We start from the raw sequence: 21,305 nt of genomic DNA, 5'->3' as shown, positions 1-21,305 counted from the left end.
CAAGCATCACTTTATTTTAATAATCGAACTGAAAGAAAAATCTGCATTTGCTGTAGGAATGAACACAACTTTTGCGCGCATCTGATTGACAGATGAACTGCATGCTCTTGCTTCAGTGTTGTTTTTTATTTTGTGGATATTTCAGCTAACAGTTGGATTTGTACATTCAGTTGATCAAGAGTAATTTAAAGTTAAAGACTGTCTGCTGTGACTCAGGATGCTGTTCAAAATCCTGCTCCACCACAGAGTGCCACTTACTGTACTGCCAGTAAAATACCATATTATTATTATTTAAAAATTAAATATATATATATATATATATATATAAATTTAAAAATATGAAGTAAGTAAATAATAAAATCTAATTATAGGCTATACTAGGACAGTCTGAGAAACTGTTCCATTTCAGTCAGTCACATTTGACGCTATGTCGACTGACATCATGGGGTCTCACTTGGGAACCCAATCACCTCTGAGCTTAGAAGAAAAGGACAATGAGAATTGGCGAGTGTAATTTGCATGCCAAGCCACTCCCCCATACATATGGGTATGAAAGATGGTGGCGTGCATCCACTCATTCAGGAGTGTTCTCACTGCCAATTCTTACAGCGCTGTGGGCCAGGCCGCCTCTGCCTTGCACGCCATGGCCATCCTGCAGGTCCACCAGGCCAATGCTTTGAAAAAGCTGCACGAGGGTAATCCTGACTCGGGGTTGATGCAGGAATGTCACGCCATGGTCCGTCAGTCAGGTGATGTCCACTATGGTGGTCCAGGAGCACCATCTCTGGCTAAACCTGGTTCAGATGAGCGATGCCGACAAAGTCCAGTTTTTTGATGGACCCATCTCCCAGGCCGGCCTCTCTTTGCCCAGCAGTTCTTGGCAGTACAAATGCAGGCGGAGGCCATTAAACACATCTTGCCCTGGCGTGATTCTTCGAACACCAAGCCGTCGAGAGACAGGTCTTCATCTGCCCATCGCCGAAGGTGCCCCCTGTGGGTCCTACACCTGCAATGCCCCAGGAAACACCACGTATTACGGCCAATCCTGGATATTTGAGTCTTCTGATCTGTCCCTTCACAGGCTGCCGTTCCAGATGCTGATGCAGAAACATTCTTTCTTGCGTTCGGCACCAGCATTGGTTTGCGACCATTGACCTGAGGAATGCATACTTCCATGTCTTGACAAAGGACCATTTCTTTGGTTTGCTTTCAGGGTTTGGGTGTATTAGTACAAAGTCCCCCCCTTCAAGCTATCCCTGTCTCCCTGCATCCCCTCCAAACCAGCGGAGGGTGCCCCTGCTTTTGGAGAAGGGCATCCGGATCCTCTATTCTCAAATCTCGATGACTGGCTTGTATTAGCTTATTCGCGAGGTCTGTTGTGTGAGCACCTCAGCCATCTGGCAGCCACAGCCACATTTACACCTCTCGGCCTGTTACATATGAGACCACTTCAGCACTGGCTGCATGGCCGGATACCGAGATGGGAATGGTGCCGCTGCACTCTACGGGTCTGCATTACCCAGAGTTGTCGCTGCCTGTTCAGTCCTTAGTCAGACCCTGCGTTTTCTACAGGCAGGAGTGCCCTTAGAACAGGAGTTGAGGCAAGTTGTGGTTGACCCAGATGCCTCCAAGATGGGCTGGGGCACTGTATGCAATGGGCATGCAGCCTCAGGCTCCTGGATGGGACCTCAGCTGCAGTGGCATATCAGTTGCCTCGAGTTGCTAGCAGTGCTGCTTGCTCTTTGCCGGTTTCGACCATTGCTACAGGGCAAGCATGTACTTGTCCACACAGACAACATGGTGATGGTGGCTTACATCAACCACCAGGGTTGGTGTACACTCCTGTCGCATCTTGCCGTCCATCTCTGCAGCCTCTCCCTGGAGGATTTCCCTGAAGAAGGACATTCTTTCTTAGGGGATGGGCACAATTTGGAACCTGGAATGGGTGGCTCAGAGATGCTCGGTTGGTGCAGTGCATTCCTTTCTGCAAGAAAAGTTGGAGCAGAGGCTGTCACCCTCCACTTTGAAGGTGTACATTGCTGCCATCGAGGCCCATCATGATGCAGTGGATGGTTCATCCCTGGGGAAGCATCACCTGATCATCAGTTTTCTGAGAGGTGCGAGGAGACTAAATCCTCCTAGGTCACACCTCATTCCCTCTTGTGATCTCTCCATAGTTCTCTTGGGATTACAGAGGGATCCCTTTAAGCCACTTGATTCAGTTTAGCTAAAATATCTGTTTCAAGATTTGAAGTACCATACACAGATTTTGTTTATTAAAGCACAAAATAACAATGACTTCAACAAAATACTGGATTTTAAAAATGTAAATTTAATTTTACAGACATTAAAAACAAATAACATTTATTTGACTTTAATTAGAATAACATTACATTTGTTTCTTACCAGTGAATTAACGATGATGTGGTTCTCTCTTTTGGTCAGTACACAAAAACTTCTCCATTAACATCATCATGTTCTCTTAAGTTAAACGTGTCAAATTTCCCTGAAATTTATATATATTAATTATAAGTAATTATTCATCAAAGAGATCAATCAATGAATGTTAGTCAGTCAGTAAAACGAATGACCGTTATTTTTTAAATACGAGTGCAGCGCTTTTTGTGGAAGACAGGATTAAATGCATGCTGGAGAAGGGCATGCAGAACAGTGGTTTCCAGGACTTAAAAATTAGTCATCAATTTTCCAGGTTTTCCAGGACGCGTGGGAACCCTGAACAAAACACCTCAATTGCTTAGGAGACATTCTTGTGTATGCCTCCTCTGGTGTCGAAACAATGATGGAGTGTTCGCAGCTCACTCAGGGTGGGTCTGTGCTAAAACAGCGTCAGTCAACAAGTGTGGGAGGGGCTTGTGCAGAACTACATCATTCTGCCAAGAATCTCAAAACAGTTTGATCAGAGAAAGTAATTATTATTATTGGGGATTTAAAAAAAAAACAATGGGTGGATTTTTATCATTATAGGGTAACATGTAAATTTTGTACAAGTTGAATTTTGCATCCGATGACCCCTTTAAAGCAAAAGGCATCTTTTCTTGAGCCTGATCACAGAAAAATCAAACTTTCCACACATTGTTTTAAGATCCTGACCGCTGTTCACTACACCATGCAGCTCCTGTCCTCTCTCCACAAAATAATTCATAGTAATAATTCATAAATAATAATAGTTATTGTTATTCAGTCTTCCAGAAATTTATTCTAGAATAAAGGTCTCTGTGTGGTTGGTAAAATGGCCTCAGTTTTACAGCAATCAATTATAAACTTTTGAAGTATTGTGTTCTGCTCATAAGGGGTGCTCCCCCAATTCCCCAAACTTCATATATTCAGGTCAAAATGAAGCTCTCCACTCAAAACAATTCAATCCTGCTGTAAAACCAATCTTTGCTCTCAGACATGACACACAAACTCTCAAAAATACACACACTACAGTTTTACACACTTATGAGATCAATTCTACAAAAACTGGTAATAATTGTTGCTTGTGGTTGCCTGAGAAAAAAATATCTTTTCACATGATGAACACAACAAATTGATGCATTTGCAAGTGTTTTATTCCTTAATTTAATGTAATGTAGTACGAGTACAAAACAGCAAACAACAACAAAAAATATTTTTCTGCCCCAGCATCCTGTTTTTGGTCTGGGACAGGCCAAAGAACCTCTTGAACATCACAGGCTAAATTGGTCCCGGCCAAGCAGTTAAAATCAGGGTAAAATCCTCTTGCATGCCTGATCCAACCCTGGCACGCAGCAACTAAAATATATGAGACTGCTTGTCTTCTCGCCCTTGCCCTTACTCTTTCTCTCCCATGTTGTCGTCGTCGTCCTCCTTCTTCTCCTTCTCTTCCTCTTCACCTCATACTCTTCCTTTTCAAAATTACACATTACTGCATGCAGGATATTAATTGAAAAAGTGTGGATAGGATTCACCGTTACACTTTTACTAGTGGTCTGACAAAAATAAATAAATAAAAATAAAAACACATTACATTGTCATTGTGAAATAGAAAATAAAAAGAAATATGGTCACAAAGGCATAATTAAAAATTAGAATGTCCACTGTCAATTTGTAACACTTGTGTTTCCTCTGTCTATGCTTTCCAATTGAAGTTTGTTGAGATGTACCTTTGAGCTATTTCAGAGAACTGCTTTATCATTGGATGATCTATATTCTCTTCATTAGTGAAAGTCAAGATTCACTTGAACAATTCATAGCAAATTTACAAAAAGTCTAATAGAAATGTGTAGAAAATATGATTGACAGTTTATGACATCCACATCAAAAAAAATGTGCATTTAATTATTTAGACGATGAGTGTGGGTGTGCTTTTTAAAAAATAGCATTATGGTTTTAAAATTTTAGTTCAAAAGCCTGGTTATTATGTTATAGCAAAGAAAAGCTGTAATTATGTGATTGACATGACACGTTTTTACCTGACAAATAAAATTTTATATTTGATTTATTCTGATCTCTTCTGAAATCATTATGACTAGTAGATCATGTGGAGGCTGATGTTACCTCAAATCTACGGCCAGGATATACAAATTGAAGACACCCAGATGAATGGAGCAGTAGGCATATCATCGTGTGATCTTTTGATTCCTGTTTATCGCTAATTCAGCAAGTTTTATGGGAAATGACTAAGTTAACTATACTTTTTATCCAAGGCAAGCAGTAGGCAGTGGATTTTAAGTGTTTAGTCAACCTACATCCTCTGACAAAAATCTGACTGGCGAATTTGTGATCGTATGATCCACGTAAGGCCAACGTGAGACATAAATGTAGCATCGGGTCCCTGATGAACGAATAATTGAAAGTATGGAATGTCTGGAATGACCAAATGTGTAAATTAATTCATAATTGATGCTTTTGATTAGAAATACAGTGTAAATTTAATGATCACTTGAAATTGGAGTCAGATTAAACACGGAGCTAGTCAAAATTGAAACTAAATCCTGATAAATTAAGTGAGCTTTGCAGAAAGACCGAACATGCATTAAACCTTCAACCAGGTCACTGGACTCTGCATTTGGGCCGGCGAGTGGATCCTTACAGTGTTTTCTTCTTTAGCAAGAGGCCTCTTAACCTCTGGACTTTGCTTCAAATTTGGCTGGTGATGTCCTCCTCAGTTTGTTTCTCTTTATTCTCTTTCTCACTGCTGCCTCCAGACACAAGGAGTCTAATTAACGAGTCAAATTAAAAGCCAGATGCTGAAGGTTCATCAACTATAGTTAGAGTTGAAGTTCTCATTCCTGTAGAATCCTGTTGACAGAACTTAATCAAAACATCAGATAGTAAAGTAAATGTCATCATTTATGCTAAATGGTGCCAAGCATAACCCCCTTCTATCCTCACATTCTAATGGGCAGTTCATAATGAGCAGCAGACTGCATGATTTGATTCAGTCTTTTCATTGGCATGGACTTCTCTGGATAGGAATAAAATCGCTTTGTTTCTTTTTACTTTAGTTATAATTAATGCAGTAGTATTTGTTTTAGTTATTTTACATCACTATCAAATAATGACCTTTGTTTAATTTCTCTAATGTTACAGAATATCCTGAATAATGGGTTCCTCGGCTTCAGTTTCAGTCATCAATCAAACTCCTTATACCTGGTACTTTGCCACCCAGGATAAAGAGGTAATGATAATTCACTTCATGAGATTAATTATTATTAATTAGTAATTTTGTACTTTTTTTTTTTTTAGTTAGAATGAATAATAACTGAGGGGATGACATAATATCTCACAACAATATCAGTCTGTTCTTTATGCATTTCATTCATTGCTTTTCTGATGGAAACTGATGTATAATTGTACTCCCCAGTATACACACATCAATGCTGGCTGCACAAAATCCTATAAGGAGTACTGGGCAAGCCATCGCTCCATCTACTTCAGATACGAAAATAACACATGGAATAGCTTTGAATATGATTTTAGCACAGAGAATGTCGGCACGACTATTATCCTAAAAGAAACACCAGACCGTTCCCAGATTCAGATGCACTGCACCTCTGATGGAGGCACTCTCTACTGTCCCAACTATGGTAAGTTCCTACAAGCATCAGTTCCACTCTACACTATACAGTCAAAAGTATGTGCACTCCTGACCATCACACTGTAAAAACTGGAGGATAATCCCATCCCATCTCAATCCCAGACTCCCATTCCTTCCCACTTCCATGTTGTGTTTTTTTTAGCCAGAATGTATTTTATTATTTGTTAAACTGAAAACCAGCTTAAACAAATGCAGTGTGGATTGCACACCCCTTAAATTTTAATTTAAATCATCCATGCAAACACAGACACATTTTCTATTTGAATTGGTTTATTTGAAAGTAGACATTTTACTCTCTATAGTTACATTTTTCTTGTCTGTAAGGCAGTTATACACAGAGTTTAGAAGTTTCACACTCAAGTTCACAGAAACCAAGACGGCAGAAAGCGCATCCTGTTTGCTTTAATTATGTTACAAAAGGGCAATATTTTGTTGTTATTTCAAATGCACACAAATAAACAGTTTTTACGGATTCTAAAGATGTATTACTGTTCTCTGTATGACCAAAAATGACTGAGTATTTTAAGAGAAAGTGACTGCACCAGCGCCTTCATCTGTCATGCAGTTAAGCGCACTACTGTTCAGCTTCCACACTCTGCACAGACACTTCAATAGCACGCAAATACATCTTTCAGATGAAAAGCCTTATTTAAGGTTGATGAATGATAGGTGAGTGTTTGGATGTCCTGCCCCATGTACTATATTACCACATAGACCAGCCATTAATGATCTGGGCTGCGTTCTCTGATAACGTTGTCTCTTAGCGCGCTACGAAGACTCAAAAGGTACACCTTAACTACAGGTATACATTTCCTACGTGTGTTCTCCGAACTATACCTTAGGATGTTGCTTAAGGTAAACCTTCTTAAGTTCGACCTTAGCAGGTGCTGTCCATGGTGGAGGTGCTGAATAGGTTGATATCGATGCCTCGATGATCGATTGTGCGCTCTTTCCTTCACAGCGGTAAAGGTAAAGTATTGAGAAAACAATGTTCTTTATAAAGAAGCGTTTTAGAAATAGTACAAACTATTTATCGGGGCTCATTGAAATATGTACATGCAGAAATAAATATGAGTATGTGTTTATAATTTAGCAAGTGTGCAATCTCAAACCCTCACGGCCATAAGTGTGTTAATGTTCTCCACAACGTATGCTGATTATCCACCAGCCGTATAACATTATTGGCGTAAATCGCTCATTTGTGTAATTGGATGATTTCCTCAATCAAAGCGCAAACATGAGAGACATACCGACATTCACTATGTCGGGAAAAAAAGTCCGCAAAAAGAGATCGCCCAGCTTCACTGCTTCCGAAATGTCTATACTGCTGGATGAGGTGGAACACCACAAAGGTGTATTATTCGCTAGTTTCCGCACAACGGTCTCCAACAAAAAAAAAACAACAAAAAAAAACAAAAAAAACAAGAAATCTGGGAAAGCATAGCCATGAAATTGGCAGCGTCTGGTTCCTGCCCATTGAGACAGTGAAAAATGGCATGATTTTGCCAGCGCTGCCATAGCTATAAAGTTTGTGTAAACTCATCTTTCTTTATATAGACTCCTAAGCCTTTTCTGTCAAATGGTTCGCCAGCTGATGTGCCTTAGGATAGTAATTAAAAAAAAGCTAACAACCATTAGTGTATGTAAACTTTATTAATGAAACACTTCCATATACTGGGTGTAGGCTATAACAACTTAAGTATTTTATGTGTAAAATTTTAAAGTAAAGTAAAAATGTAATTTTAATACTAAATCAGATTTTATATTAAATGTTCATATAAAATTTTCTATGTGTAATTAAACTGCGATGTAAAAAAGCTTTTTACGTAGTGGTGGCCACTAGCGGTATGAACCGTCAGCAGCGATAAGGTATAGCTAAGAGCGCTCCAGACCAACCTTAATAACGTATGACTTACAGAAGGTATACTTAACTAAGAAGGTTTCGGAAAACACATATTAACGATAAGGTACTTCTTAAGGTACAACTTAAGAACGACGTAGCGTTAAGATAGTTTCGGAGAACGCAGCCCTGTCCTTCACAAACTCATTCACTTATCCACACCAAAGCAAACAGGAGAAGAGCATAAAGAGACTGTCACACCCCTGAACTCTTTGTATTGTATTTTTTCCCTCTTGTGCCCATATATGGTTTTCCTGTTCCTGCCCTCGTTATGTCATTATGAGTTAACCTTGTATCACCTGTGTCTTAATTAAGTTCATTGTAATCATCTGTCTTTATAAGTTGGTTTCAATTCAGTGTTTGTCGTCTGGTCTTGTCAATGTATGTGTGAGTGTTAACCTTCCTGTTGTGAATTATATTAAATACTTTATCATTGACCTTCATCTTCATGCTGTGTGCCTTCCTTGCATGTTATGTGACAGAGACAGCAACTACAATTCAGTTTAAAATTAAAATATGAAGAGTTCAGATGCAAAACCAACTAAAAGCCATCTTGGTCAAATATGAGATAATGATACTGAATGAATGCTCCTGACACATAGTACACATCCATCAAATGCTTTTACTTTAAACTCGATAAATTCCAGCCTCAGCCCAATCAGAAGTGCCAGTACTTACATAGAAATCTATACAAAATAGCCAGAAAGAAATAATAATTTTAAGGAAATATGTCAGGTGGATTTAGCTGGTTTTGCATCTGAACTCTTCATAAATAGTTTAATTATATAAAAGTTATATTTGTGTATAAAGTTGGGTGTTCTACAATTCCTGGTCCTGCCCACATATTTTCTTGTCCCGTCCCAATCACATGATTAATGGTAATCTTGTTTCCCATCCTGCGGGATTCCTGAAAAAATGTCAGCCTCTACATCACACCTATATGCAGTTTGAGCATCCCATTCTAGATTTGTTTCCCCTTTGTTGTTTTAATGTGCTTTTCTCTTCTTATAAGGCTTTTAGAGGATTAATTTTCTGCCAAACATATTGAAGTCATAGGTCAAAAATAAGCATGATAATTGTGAGTTAAAACAATTGTAAATTCAGAGAATCAAAACATTTGTAGATATATATTGCACAAAACCGAAAAACAAATGCAAAATTATTGTGCCGAACAACATGGTAAAAAATCTGAATGTAAGTCTGAGTTCAATTCAGTTCAATTCAATATTTTTTTTTTTTTGTATAGCGCTTTTCACGATACATATCATTGCAAAGCAACTTCACACCAAATTAACATTTTTACAATACATGTAGTAGTAGTAGTAGTAGTAGTAGTAGCAGCTTACTAGTGGTGACTGTCAAGTTGATGTACATATAAAAAAACTAAATGGTGTAAACGGTGATATGTATAATATACGGTGGATGTATAATATACTTTGGTTAGAAAATTCTCAATGGTAGTGTAAAACAACACCCTTTTTACCTTGTCAAAATCAGCTCTGCAAAAATCATCTCATTCTGAGGGACTGTTTCTTTAAATGTAAATGAGCTCTGCTCACCCCGCCCCTCTCTTCTCGCTGTGGAGTGACGAGCTTGTTTACTTTAGCAGCATTTAGCCACGTTTAGCTGTTAAACTTGCTAACAATCATGTTATTAGGAAAGGTGATCGCAAAGATTCATTAAAAAACCCTTATACTCACTTCTGCTGTAAGTGAAGCTGGATAATGAATGATTTGTGCGAACCTAGAAGGATATATGTAGATCAGGAGGCGCATTTCCTTCACAAACAAATGTAATCCACTGCATCTTCAGTGGCTCAGATGGCAGGAGTAAATGACAACCACTATGTTCATTATTACATCCAGCAACACAACACCTCAATCGCTCAATCAGATATATTCTTTTCTAACTTAAATCCCTGCATGGAAACAATGGGGAGATTGGACTATTACAGCTGATCTGAGGTAAGACACTCATGTCAATCAACTGTCGTGGGAGTCATTTCACATGTTGGTGTGCAGGGCATTTTTTGTAACTTAGCATGCAGCTCCACTTCCAAATATGCACAATTTCAAATCATCTCTGGCCAAGAAGGCACATCTTCACAGGCATCTTTATGAATTGGAAAAGCTTGATGTGATGCTGAAACTCCCATCAGGTGCTTTTTGGGGAACAAAATGCATAGATTTAATTGCGTCAAACTAATAAAAATCTGGTCATGCCCCCTTTAGCAACAAAATCTGCAAAGGAACGGTTCTGAAAACTTGAGATCAGTCCTGTAAAGCGTTTTTGCAGATTGTTGGCCCACTCTTCTTTGCAAAACGTCTAGGTTTCACCTGTAACCTATGTTCCCCGAAGGAGGGAATGAAGACATTACATTGACTGACGTATTTGGGGTCCTACTTGGGGGCCCAATCACCTCTGAGCTTAAGAAGAAAGGGTTAATAAACACTGGCAAGTGGACTTTGCATGGCAAGTGGACTTTGCATGCCAAGCCACTCCCCCATACATACGGGTATATAAGATGGCAGCGTGCATCCACTCATTCCGGTTTATGCTGAGGAACTGTGCATTCAGTGCAGTTCAAGATTGTAGCAAGAGGACGTAATGTCTCCATACCCTCCTTCAGGGAACGAGGGTTACAGATGTAACATTCGACATTACGTCGACTGACGCATTTGGAGTACCCTGGTTTCACCGGAGAGGAACAACTGGGAAAAGGTGCATGGATCCGTAAGGAATGGTGCAGCAAGCTGACACTGAGCCATCCTTCACCACCTGATCTCGAAAGAGAGTGGTGGGAACCTTGGGCACATAACCAGGCCGGGGTCTCAAGGTCATGTGAGAATGAGCCAGACCAAACTCAAGGCACATTTCATTGAAAGAGAATGCATGTAGGTCCCCACCCTCCTGACAGAGATGAACGCGATCAGAACTGAGGTCTTAAGTGACAGGTTAAGCTCAATTGATCCAAGTGGCTCAAAGGGAGCTTCTTCCTAGACCTAGAAGGACCAAGGAGAGAACCCAAGAGGTGATGAGGTGTAGCCTAGAAGGATTTATCCTCCTCGCACCTCTCAGGAACCTGACGATCAGGTGATGTTTCCTGTCCATGACATACACTTTCAAAGTGGAGGGGGACAGCCTCTGCTCCAACTTCTCCTGCAGGAAGGAAGCACCACTCTGACCGAGCATCTCTGAGGGTCCTCTTGGTGAGAGGAGCACCATTCAATTTATAAGTCAGAGAAGCAGGACTGAGCGAAGCCCTTTAGGTGTTTTTTTTTTTTTTTTTTTAAGGATGGCTCAACCCGGGAAACAAGTGTTCTGAAGTAGTGTTGGGTTGCTGAGGCAGCACTTACCTGATCCAGGATCCTGCGATGTCGTTACTAGAAAACGAGGAAGTGATGTGTCCGGAGTGTTGAACCTGAGTCTAAGAAGGATGTACATCACCCACAGACAAACCCAATGTGAGAAACTCAGAGAATATAAAAGAAATTGCTCTTTTATTGAAAAGTTGGGTACCTGCTGACCCGTAGGTCAGAGGCGGTAGTGAGAAAGCCCTTGGCCTCTCCCAAGGGTTTTTGTCAAAACAGTCCTCCAAATCTCTGGGTGGTCCATCCCCAGGACGCCCTGGATCCGTCAGGGCACCCCAAGAGGTGGACTGCACCCCATACCTGCGCCAACTGAAGCCCCTGAAGGTGGGTGGAGCAAGTCTTGCTGAGGTCACAGAGGGGCGATTTCGGTGACCGGCAGACGAAGACTTAGCCCTTACGTGGGCACAATCCAAACGCCCAAGGGAAGGCTGAGAGACCACCTTCAACCTGGTGGTCAAGCCTGCCCGGGGAACATGGCCGTCATCTTAGCCTCAGACTTTGGCTGTGCAGCCGCCACTATGGGGGGCTGTTCAGCAGAATATTCAGCATCAGAAGATGATACCACCTCCACTGACATCTTAACCTCCCCATGAGCTCTAAACGAGATGCAAGACTCGTCATGGGATGAACTGCCATCAACATTCAGAAACTCGACGGTAATACGCTGAGAAGAGCCGGACCTCCATGGGGGCTGACCCGACAGAGCATTCCTGACTATAATCCTCGGGTCTCCCATGTTTCTAACCAATGCAGCCTTGGGAGTCTAATGACCTGTGAAACCGGAAAGGGTAGAACACAAGGGCAGCTTTATGTTAAATGAAAGCCATGACCAAGTGTAATAATGGGCATGCACACGCAGCGCGGGCAAGAAACATTCACAAATGCCATCTCAACATGCATTTTGTTTACAACCCAGACCTGTGAGATAGCGACTGTGCATGTCATGATGCAGCTCATGACGCTATTAGCGCTGAAGCAAATTCTGAATAAGTGGATGCACACTGCCATCTTATATACCCTTTTGCACTCGTCAGTGTTCATTGGCCTTTTCTTCTTAAGCTCAGAGGTGATTGGGCCCCCAAGTAGGACCCCAAATATGTCAGTCAATGTAACATCGTGACGTGACTGAGGGGGAAGAGCTTTTCTGTCAGGACCACTATCATCAAATAACTTACAATTAGCATACATTTAAGGCTGGGGGTATGGTTCTGTTCTGGGCAGACACTCCCTGCCAATCCATGCAGTGTAGCATGGATATGAGCAGGGAGAGCATAAATGGTAACACTTTATTTTGATAGTCCACTGTAGACATTCTACTAACAGTAAGTAGGACAGAACCAACATTAATGATCAACGTACCAGATATGAGTAATGTTCTAAGTGATTATTTTATGTAACACATAACTCAGTGGTCTGACTCAGAAGACATATCCAATGCCAAGTCCTGACTGGACAAAAGGAGGAGTTGGGGATGGAGGTGGGTGATTAGCTCCAGAGCAAAGCGATAGCTGCTGAATAATGACTGAGAGGATCTTATAACGGGAATTATGATTGGTGTCGTATTCCTATAGGCACACATGGATAAGTTGAGTGTCAGGTAATGTGAGCTTGACTAACGTGACCTGCCAGAAATAATGCTACGCTCCATTAACTCAGCCATAAAAAAAACAGATGGATAGATAGAATCCATGCTTGATCCATGCTGGTGATTTTGTTCTGGACAACCATGTCAACAATGCTCCTGTTCCATTTTAAATAATCTTGATTGTCCACCTGAATGTTTTCAAACTTCAATTCTGAAAAATGTTGGGACATCACAGGAAATAACAGAAGTCCAAGGAGGACTAAATGTATAAATAATCAACAATCATAGTAAGGGTATGTATTCACATAGTGACTTTCCCCCAGCTTCTATAAAGCTAAAACACATTCTTTGAAACATCACTAATTTTCTCAAAAACTTAAACACAAATATTTAAACTAAATTCACACAACCCCTGACTCTTATGGCAAAATCAAACAATCACTTCAAAATCATTTCACCTGTACTCAAAATCAAACAAAGCTTTGAAGCCATACACACATTAGTCAATACTATGCACAACAGACACTATGTCACTACGTCTTCATTGAGTGGGTGCTGGTGTCCTGCAAATCCCCGCTGACTGTGGACTTCACAGATGACGACACCAGCACAACTTTGGCTGCCCTCTAGTGCTAATGGAGAGCCAGAGCCTGCCGTGACGGGTGAGTTATCGCCGTACGGAGCAACAGAGCCACAGATTGTGATTTTGTTAGTCCAGGTCCAGCCGACAACAACGTCCGCCCTGAGGGAGAATGCTGTGGCCTGTGACATTGAAGAGGGGAGCTCTGCCTACTGCAACATGGCTGAGGGTGAGCTGGTTGAGATCCTGGGAATGTTTGAAGTAGAGGTGTTTGATATGGATTTAATAGACTTGTGGTCTGACTTACCCCCTCTCCTTCACTTTCATTGGAACGGTCTGAAATTGTCTTGCCTGAGCTCAGTCCTAAGGATGCTCACAAATTAACACCCTCCCACCCACTCCTGCCTCCACCTCCTCTGCTGTCATCTGGCAGCCCTTCTGCTCACCCTCATTCTTACATTTGTACGGTGGGTTTGCCACTGGTCTGCCAGTTTCCATCGGCGTTACAGCTGGAGGATCCCTCGTCTCTGCCTTCGACACAGCGGCTCCACCATGGCCCCCTAGCTCCCTCCTCACTGCCGTGGCCCTGCAGTCCACTGGCTAACCGTGCTCTCTCGTCCCTCGTCCGGGATTCCACTTCTCTGTCTGAGCCTCGTCCCTCCATCCATCTGGCTCCATCAGGTTCTGCCATCCTCCTCATCACCCTGGATCTTTGGCTCTTCTTTTCCACCTCGGGCTCCTCCACCACCTGCTCTGTCGGCCCCCTGGAGTTGTCAGCCCTTCCTCCTCCATGGCTCCTCCCTCCGTCAGCTCCACTGTGGGCTGTCATCATGGCTGTGTCCTGGGTCCAGTCTGGCTTCTCCTGCTCCAACTCTTTCCTGTCCTCGCCCTGGCTCCTCCCTCTGTCTGGTCCGCCCTGGTTCCTCCTGTTTCCTCCTTGGCTCCTCCCTTCATCATCTCCAATTTGGACTCTGTTCTTCTTTCTCCTTCCTTCCTTCCCAAGCCTCCTCCCAAGTTCTCACCCATGCCTACCGGGAGGGAAGCGATAATGTCACGTGTATGGACGGTTTGTTTTCCTCCCCACCTGCTCTGTGACCCAGTTTCTACCTCACATTGATTAGTTGATTGTATCCCAGGTGTGTTTTGTTATTAAGCTTGTTACTCAATGTATTTAAGTGAAGGCTGGGACTGTCTGTCTCATTCTGTTAATATCAGGCTCTTTGTTCTGCCTCTGTCATTCTATGCATAAGAAAATGGTCTAATCACAGTAGCTCTAATTTCATCTGAAAAGCCTGTTCTTGGTTTTGCTCTTCCTCTTTCACCACCTCATATTCACACTCTTTCTTTACCTCTCAGATTGGTGGATGTACCTGTGCTCTCTGTACACTCTAAACTGGCTTATATTTTGTATATTAAAATATTTAGAAACAAGTGTAAAGAATTTTGAATTATTGTGTGTAAACAATGACAGCCGTGTTACAGTTGTGCTTAACTTTTGCTTTCTTGTGTTTAGGGTTTTGCATCACAAGTTCATCATAGTGCAAAATGTGTCTTAGTGAATGAGAATGTGTTTAGAATTTTGCAAAAAGAGTGCATGAGATCTGCAAACATTGTCTAAACTGCCTGAACTTGTTTTAAGGTTTTGCAGAAAGAATGATTTATTTAACAAACTGTTTTAAGCTATTGGGAATTTGGTTCAGATAATGGGGTTTTAGCAAATGTGAAAAACTGTAATTACGAACACACTGGTTAAACAGTTTTACTGTTTACTGCACATTGTTATTCATCTTGTTATTTCCCTACAGTGGCTAATGAATCAGTGTTGAAAAATAAGGTGGATTGACATTGTTTAAATAGAATCAATTTGCCCAAATGGAAACAAAAAATGTCTCGAACCAATATACCAATAATGCTAATTAGTGTTTCCAGATTGGAAATATCCAAGTATCGTACCAGAAGCTCAAAATTATTGTATTTCACAAGTCAAACGTACAGAATACAGCTATTTATCTTGACCAACAACTTACTGACACTATGTGCAAATTACCACAATAGATAAATACTAGGCGTACCCAAGTGTCTGTCATGTCGATCAACCATGGGACTTGTTGCATGAGGGGAAGCAAAGACTGATGCTCTGCTCTGCTCATGCCTTGGCATCAGTCACACCCCACATGATTTGGGTCAAGAGGGCATCATCAAAGTCAAATCCTTTCTTGAATTCTCCGCAGGCAACCCAGAGAAAATTCTGACAGCGCATAAGAAAATCTATCAGGGAGGCTGCTAGAATCTTGCCTGCTGGTTATGCTGCATCAATTTTACACCCAAGTACAGTGTGTTTAGTCTGAGCTTTGAGCTGTCATTTATGTTGATTTGATTCAATAGAGTGTGCAAAACATAGGCTCTGTCCATGAAAGTAAGAAGGAGATCTGTGTAGGTTTCACAGATCTTGCACTTCAATTATGTAATCAACACCTTTTCACTTTGAAAATATTGATTAAAGGGTTATGAAACCCCCTGTTTCAGCACTGGCTAGCTCTCACCACAGTTTAAAAAAATGCTGCAAAACTGGGCATGGTGCTCACTGTGCTGCAGGGTTGGAAGAGGGGAGACAGACAACACTGACAACTTCGGGTTCAGACAGTTTTACTTTGCTCCCATCGAGTTAAAAATGCAAATAAATGCACAGCCATTCATGCTGTTGCATCTCTAATAACTTTTAAGGCTTATTTTACAGCATTTATATAAGCCTTCTGATGGGTTGTGTCAAAGAAAAATGCTTACACTCACTATATGAATAAATCGCGTGTGCCGAACTCTCAGTTCTCTCAGTTAATGTACGCAATCTCACAGTCTGAAGTGTCTGTCAGCAAATCAGCACACGCTGTCATGAATAATGAAGTGAAGCGTTTTCTCATAGGATAAGAACACGCAGCCTCATTAATATTAATGAGACACTGAAGCGTCAAAGTATTAGAGTCCATTGCCGTAGTCCAACTGTGACGTCAACACAATGTAGATTTTAAACCCAAGGGTGAAAAAAAGTGCAAAAAGCTCAAAATAAACCAGTCCTCTCCAACAATTCATATTAACGGATAATATTAATGTTGAAAAAAAAAAAACATCTGTACGCAAGTATTTTACAGACTTTGCCATGACACTCAAAATTGAGCTCAGGTGAATCCTGAGATGTTTCTACAACTCGATTAGAGTCCACCTATGGTAAATTCAGTGAATTGGACATGATTTGGAAAAGGCACACACCTATCTATATAAGTCTCCCACAGTTAACAGTGCATGTCAGAGCCCAAACCAAGTCATGAAGTTTAAGGAATTGCTCGTAGACCTCAGAGATAGGATTGTATCGAGGCACAGATCTGGGGAAGGATACAGAAAAATTTCTGCAGCATTTAAGGTCCCAATGAGTACAGTGGCCTCCATCATCTGTAAATGGAAGAAGTTTGGAACCACCAGAACTTTTCCTAGAGGAGGAAAAGTACAGACAAAGAAAACAAAGTACTCATCTTTTACCATTTTTGTTTTTTATTGGTTTTGTACTAAGACAAAATATAGGTTTATGAGTAAATGTTAAGAACAATAGTATACAAAAAAAAAAGAACTGATGGAATGTATCTTAGCTTTAATAGCAACATTCAACAAACCATTGTCAATGAATACATTAATTGTTCTGTATTGCTGTATTTACAGGAAAGTCTAGTATAATCCAATACAAAATATCAATATGTCATGAATCACAGCGACAAAGTGATTAAAACACACTCATTCTGTTTGGTCATACACGCTTGCGCATGATGAACTTTAAACAAGCTGTAATTATATATGTTAATGTATGCACATTTTGGACACTTTTTAACCAGCAGCCTCTTCTGTCTAATCCGTGAAGGCCTGAAAATCTACACCAAGTGAATAGTACAGTAGCGGACAGTATGTAAAAACAATGCTTGGTCATAGTCTGGCTCAGCGGCCACATGAAATAAACAACAGTAACTACAAGGCAACTACATACTAGGAAAATGTAGATTGATTTACATTTGATTATTATAACAGGAGACGATAGGTCTTAGAGTTGAACACTGCAATGATTTCATTGTAGTTCAATGATTCTGTCAATTCTCTTTCAAAGGAGAGCAGGGACAAAGAGTTCAGTCTCTGTGTCAGCATTGTTGCTCTGATACCTGTTTTAATCTGATTTACAGTTGAAAACAATCGTTTGACAGTGCAGCTTGTTATGAGTATTGTGATGAGGGCCCCTATGAGACGATTCATTTTCGGAAAGATATTGTGTGAGCATGCATTGAGCACCTCCACAAGTAATGGAAATGCCCTGCCATTTAATACTTTTCTTTATAGTTGCTGAACAAACACCTCATGTTCAGAATCTTCAACAGCGATGTTTAAGTGTGTACCGGCAGGCTGTATTAAAGTCTTTTCACCAAAGGTGTTATACTGAGCCTGTACGTGTCAGACTTAAAACGGGTGTTCAGTTTCACAATCTGCTTGTCTAGTATATACAGTAGTCAACATTTGAAGTGGATCAAAACTTTTCATCAAAGTCTTCCTAATTGAAATTGAAAGCATGTTCATAGAATTCTTTTTTTTCAAAGCAGTATCGAACAAGTAAAGTGTAAATCCTTTGTTTGTAGTATGCACTCACAACACAACACTATTTGATAAATGTTAGATGAATTCAAATTTATTACACTTCTAAGTTGGTTTAATCTGTTATCAACTAAAGAGTGTTAACTGTTTCATCATGGCAATTTCACCTGGTTTCCAAACCTGCATGCAAATTACTTGTTATAAAGTACAACATAAACACATTCATGAAAACTCATTTTTTTTATTTATTTTATTATTTTTTTTTTTTGTGTGTGTGTGTGTGTGTGTGGGTTTAACTTATTATTATCTCATTAAAAAAGGCCAGCTTTGTCATTTTTCATAATCACCTGAGCTCAAGCTGCAGTTCTCAGCAATTACACTTATGACACTGAGTTTTCACTGGCTTATCTCAGAAGAGTGAACAGAACTTCAGAACAAAGTGCAAAAACCAGCTTTTCTCCTGGTAAAACTTATTTTATGGTTGCACTACATTTGACTACCATTATACAAGTGACAATCTTAGTATCATGTCTGTGTTTTGTTTTCTTTTTTTTTTTTTTTACTAAAATGTTAGTAATTATTCAATTTGTTTTATATAGTAGTAAGTGGATCTAAAGTAGTGTCTAATAGGGCACTTTTGTATGTTTGGAAAAGAACATCTAAATGCCGTAAATGTAGTTTATATACATCAGTATGAGCATGTTTGTTATGCAGTTTATTTCCTGTTGTCAGTGTTTAATAGAGTTCTTCTAGTTGATAACAATAATTCTACCATAACAAATATCACATAACTGCGTGTTTATCAATATGAAAACCATGTTTACGGTAATACATACTATTTTAATAAACTTGAAATGTTTTTTTTTTTTTTTTTTAACATAGAAAACCTATGTTATCATATGCTTAACGTGTTTTAATGTGATTTTGTACAGGTCAACAAAAACCAGAACAAGTACAAGAACAAGTACAAGAACAAGAACAAGAACAAGAACAAGAACAAGAACAAGAAAAGACGCCTGCTGAACCCCCGAATCCTGTAGTCATTCAAGTGCAACCATCAATACAAATAACAGCAACTGGGATAGCGACAAACGCTTCTGCACCTGTGGATGTGCAACAGGTGGAGGGAGTTTCACCTCTTTATGGACTTCAGGCATTTCTGACAGGTCAACCAAAAGCTCTCGGGGTGAGACATTTTTCATAAGCCCACATAATTGTTTTTCATTACTACATGTAAGTGTGAGGTAAAAAAAAAAAAAAAAAGAATCATGAATCAATAATAAAGAAGGAGGAGCACACACATTAACAAAGCATAGAGGATTTTTATTGAAGAATGTTATTTTTTTGTCTTGGTGACAATGCAGTAAAGACACAAACATAAGATAAGTTTATTATTTGAAATTTACATTGTTTTAGGACCAAACTATCAAACACATTAGGTATAGGACAAATTATGCATATCCGCAAATCATTATACAGTGAGTGAAAAAATTATTTGATCCCCTGATGATTTTGTACGTTTGCCCACTGACAAAGAAATGATCAGTCTATAATTTTAATGGTAGGTTTTTTTGAACAGTGAAAGACAACGAAAAATCCAGAAAAACCCATTTCAAAAAATGTATACATTGATTCACATTTTAATGAGAGAAATAAATATAAAACATGACTTGGTGTACTTGGTGGCAAAACCCTTGTTGGCAATCACAGAGGTCAGACGTTTCTTGGCACCAGGTTTGCACACATCTCAGGATGGTTTTTATCCCACTCCTCATTGCAGATCCTCTCCAAGTCATTAAGGTTTCGAGGCTGATGTTTGGCAACTCAAACCTTCAGCTCCCTCCACAGATTTTCTGTGGGATTAAGGTCTGGAGACTGGTTAGGCCACTCCAGGACCTTAATATGGTTCTTCTTGAGCCACTCCTTTGTTGCTTTGGCCGTGTGTTTTGGGTCATTGTCATGCTGGAATACCCATCCACGACCCATTTTAAACACCCTGGCTGAAATTCTCACCCATGATTTGACCCCTTGATGCGGTGCTGTTGTCCTGTCCCTTTAGCAGAGAAACACCTCCAAAGCATAATGTTTCCACCTCCACATTTGATGGTGGGGATGGTGTTCTTGGGGTCATAGGCATCATTCCTCCTACTCTAAACACGGCGAGTTGAGTTGGTGCCAAAAAGCTCGATTGTGGCTCGATCTGACCACAACACTTCATCCAGTTCTCCTCTGAATCATTCAGACGTTCACTGGCAAACTTCAGATGGGCCTGTACACTGCTTTCTTGAGCAGGGGACGGTGTGGGTGCTGCAGGATTTCAGTCCTTCACAGCATAGTGTGTTACCAGTTGTTTTCATTGTCACTATGGTCCCAGCTGCCTTGAGATCATTGACAAGATCCTCCCATGTAGTTCTGTGCTGATTCCTCATTGTTCTCATGAGTGAAACTCCACAAGGTGAGATCTTGCATGGAGCCCCACACTGAGGGAGACTGAGATTCTTCCATTTGTAAATAAACATACAAAATCAGCAGGGGATCAAATAATGTTTTCCCTCACTGTACAAATTATGCATATAAACAATTAAAAAGAAATTCTTGCACAATAGTAATTCTATTAATACTGTTTTAAATGATAAAAGATTATTTTGTCCTATTCAGAATGTACATTTTTCTTGTCCTACACAGGCGGTCCAGATAATGATCGGTCTGGTGACTCTCCTGCTTGGCATTGTGTCTAAAGTTCATGCAGTATCCATCTTTGTCGATAGTGGTATTCCTTACTGGGGATCTCTCATTGTAAGAAATTATAAAGTTTAGTGTTCTGTCATTTATAATGCGAGCTACAGTAGATGGTCAACCAAAAATGCCTGTTACCACCATGTGTACCAACACAACAGTAAATACAACTCACTTTGGGATTTGCTAATTCAGGGGATTTGCCTGATTTGTGAAATCAACATGCTTGTCAGCATCACTCAGTAATGCTGGAACTGTAGTATTCCTTTATAAATGAAGATAAAATAATGATTTAAATTACTGGTAGTAGTAATAAAAACAATAATAATGTAGCATTCTAACATTTAATCATGACTAATTAGTCATCATGTTCTGTAAATGCGTAATGTTCCAGCTATTTGACTAAATATTACCATGATGGTAGTGCTTGA

The 21,305-nt window shown here is 40.2% G+C and overlaps 1 protein-coding gene across 6 annotated transcripts in view; it reads left to right on the top strand.

The window, feature by feature from the left end:
- LOC127159274 (membrane-spanning 4-domains subfamily A member 15-like) overlaps nucleotides 1-21,305 on the top strand; it is a 75,770-nt gene that overhangs the window by 35,761 nt on the left and 18,704 nt on the right. For 4 of the 6 annotated variants that reach the window (XM_051102149.1, XM_051102151.1, XM_051102147.1 and 1 more), the window contains exons 2-5: nucleotides 5,575-5,662; nucleotides 5,849-6,071; nucleotides 19,071-19,324; nucleotides 20,824-20,934. In XM_051102149.1, coding sequence (XP_050958106.1) covers nucleotides 5,588-5,662; nucleotides 5,849-6,071; nucleotides 19,071-19,324; nucleotides 20,824-20,934 — 663 coding nt within the window. In that variant the 5' untranslated portion in view covers nucleotides 5,575-5,587. The remainder of the gene's footprint in view (nucleotides 1-5,574; nucleotides 5,663-5,848; nucleotides 6,072-19,070; nucleotides 19,325-20,823; nucleotides 20,935-21,305) is intronic. The other 2 variants (XM_051102152.1, XM_051102150.1) reach the window with 1 other exon arrangement.

The sequence above is a fragment of the Labeo rohita genome, unplaced genomic scaffold, assembly GCF_022985175.1.
Source record: "Labeo rohita strain BAU-BD-2019 unplaced genomic scaffold, IGBB_LRoh.1.0 scaffold_205, whole genome shotgun sequence".
Taxonomy (NCBI): Eukaryota; Metazoa; Chordata; class Actinopteri; order Cypriniformes; family Cyprinidae; genus Labeo; species Labeo rohita.
This window is presented reverse-complemented; position numbering and strand designations above follow the sequence as displayed.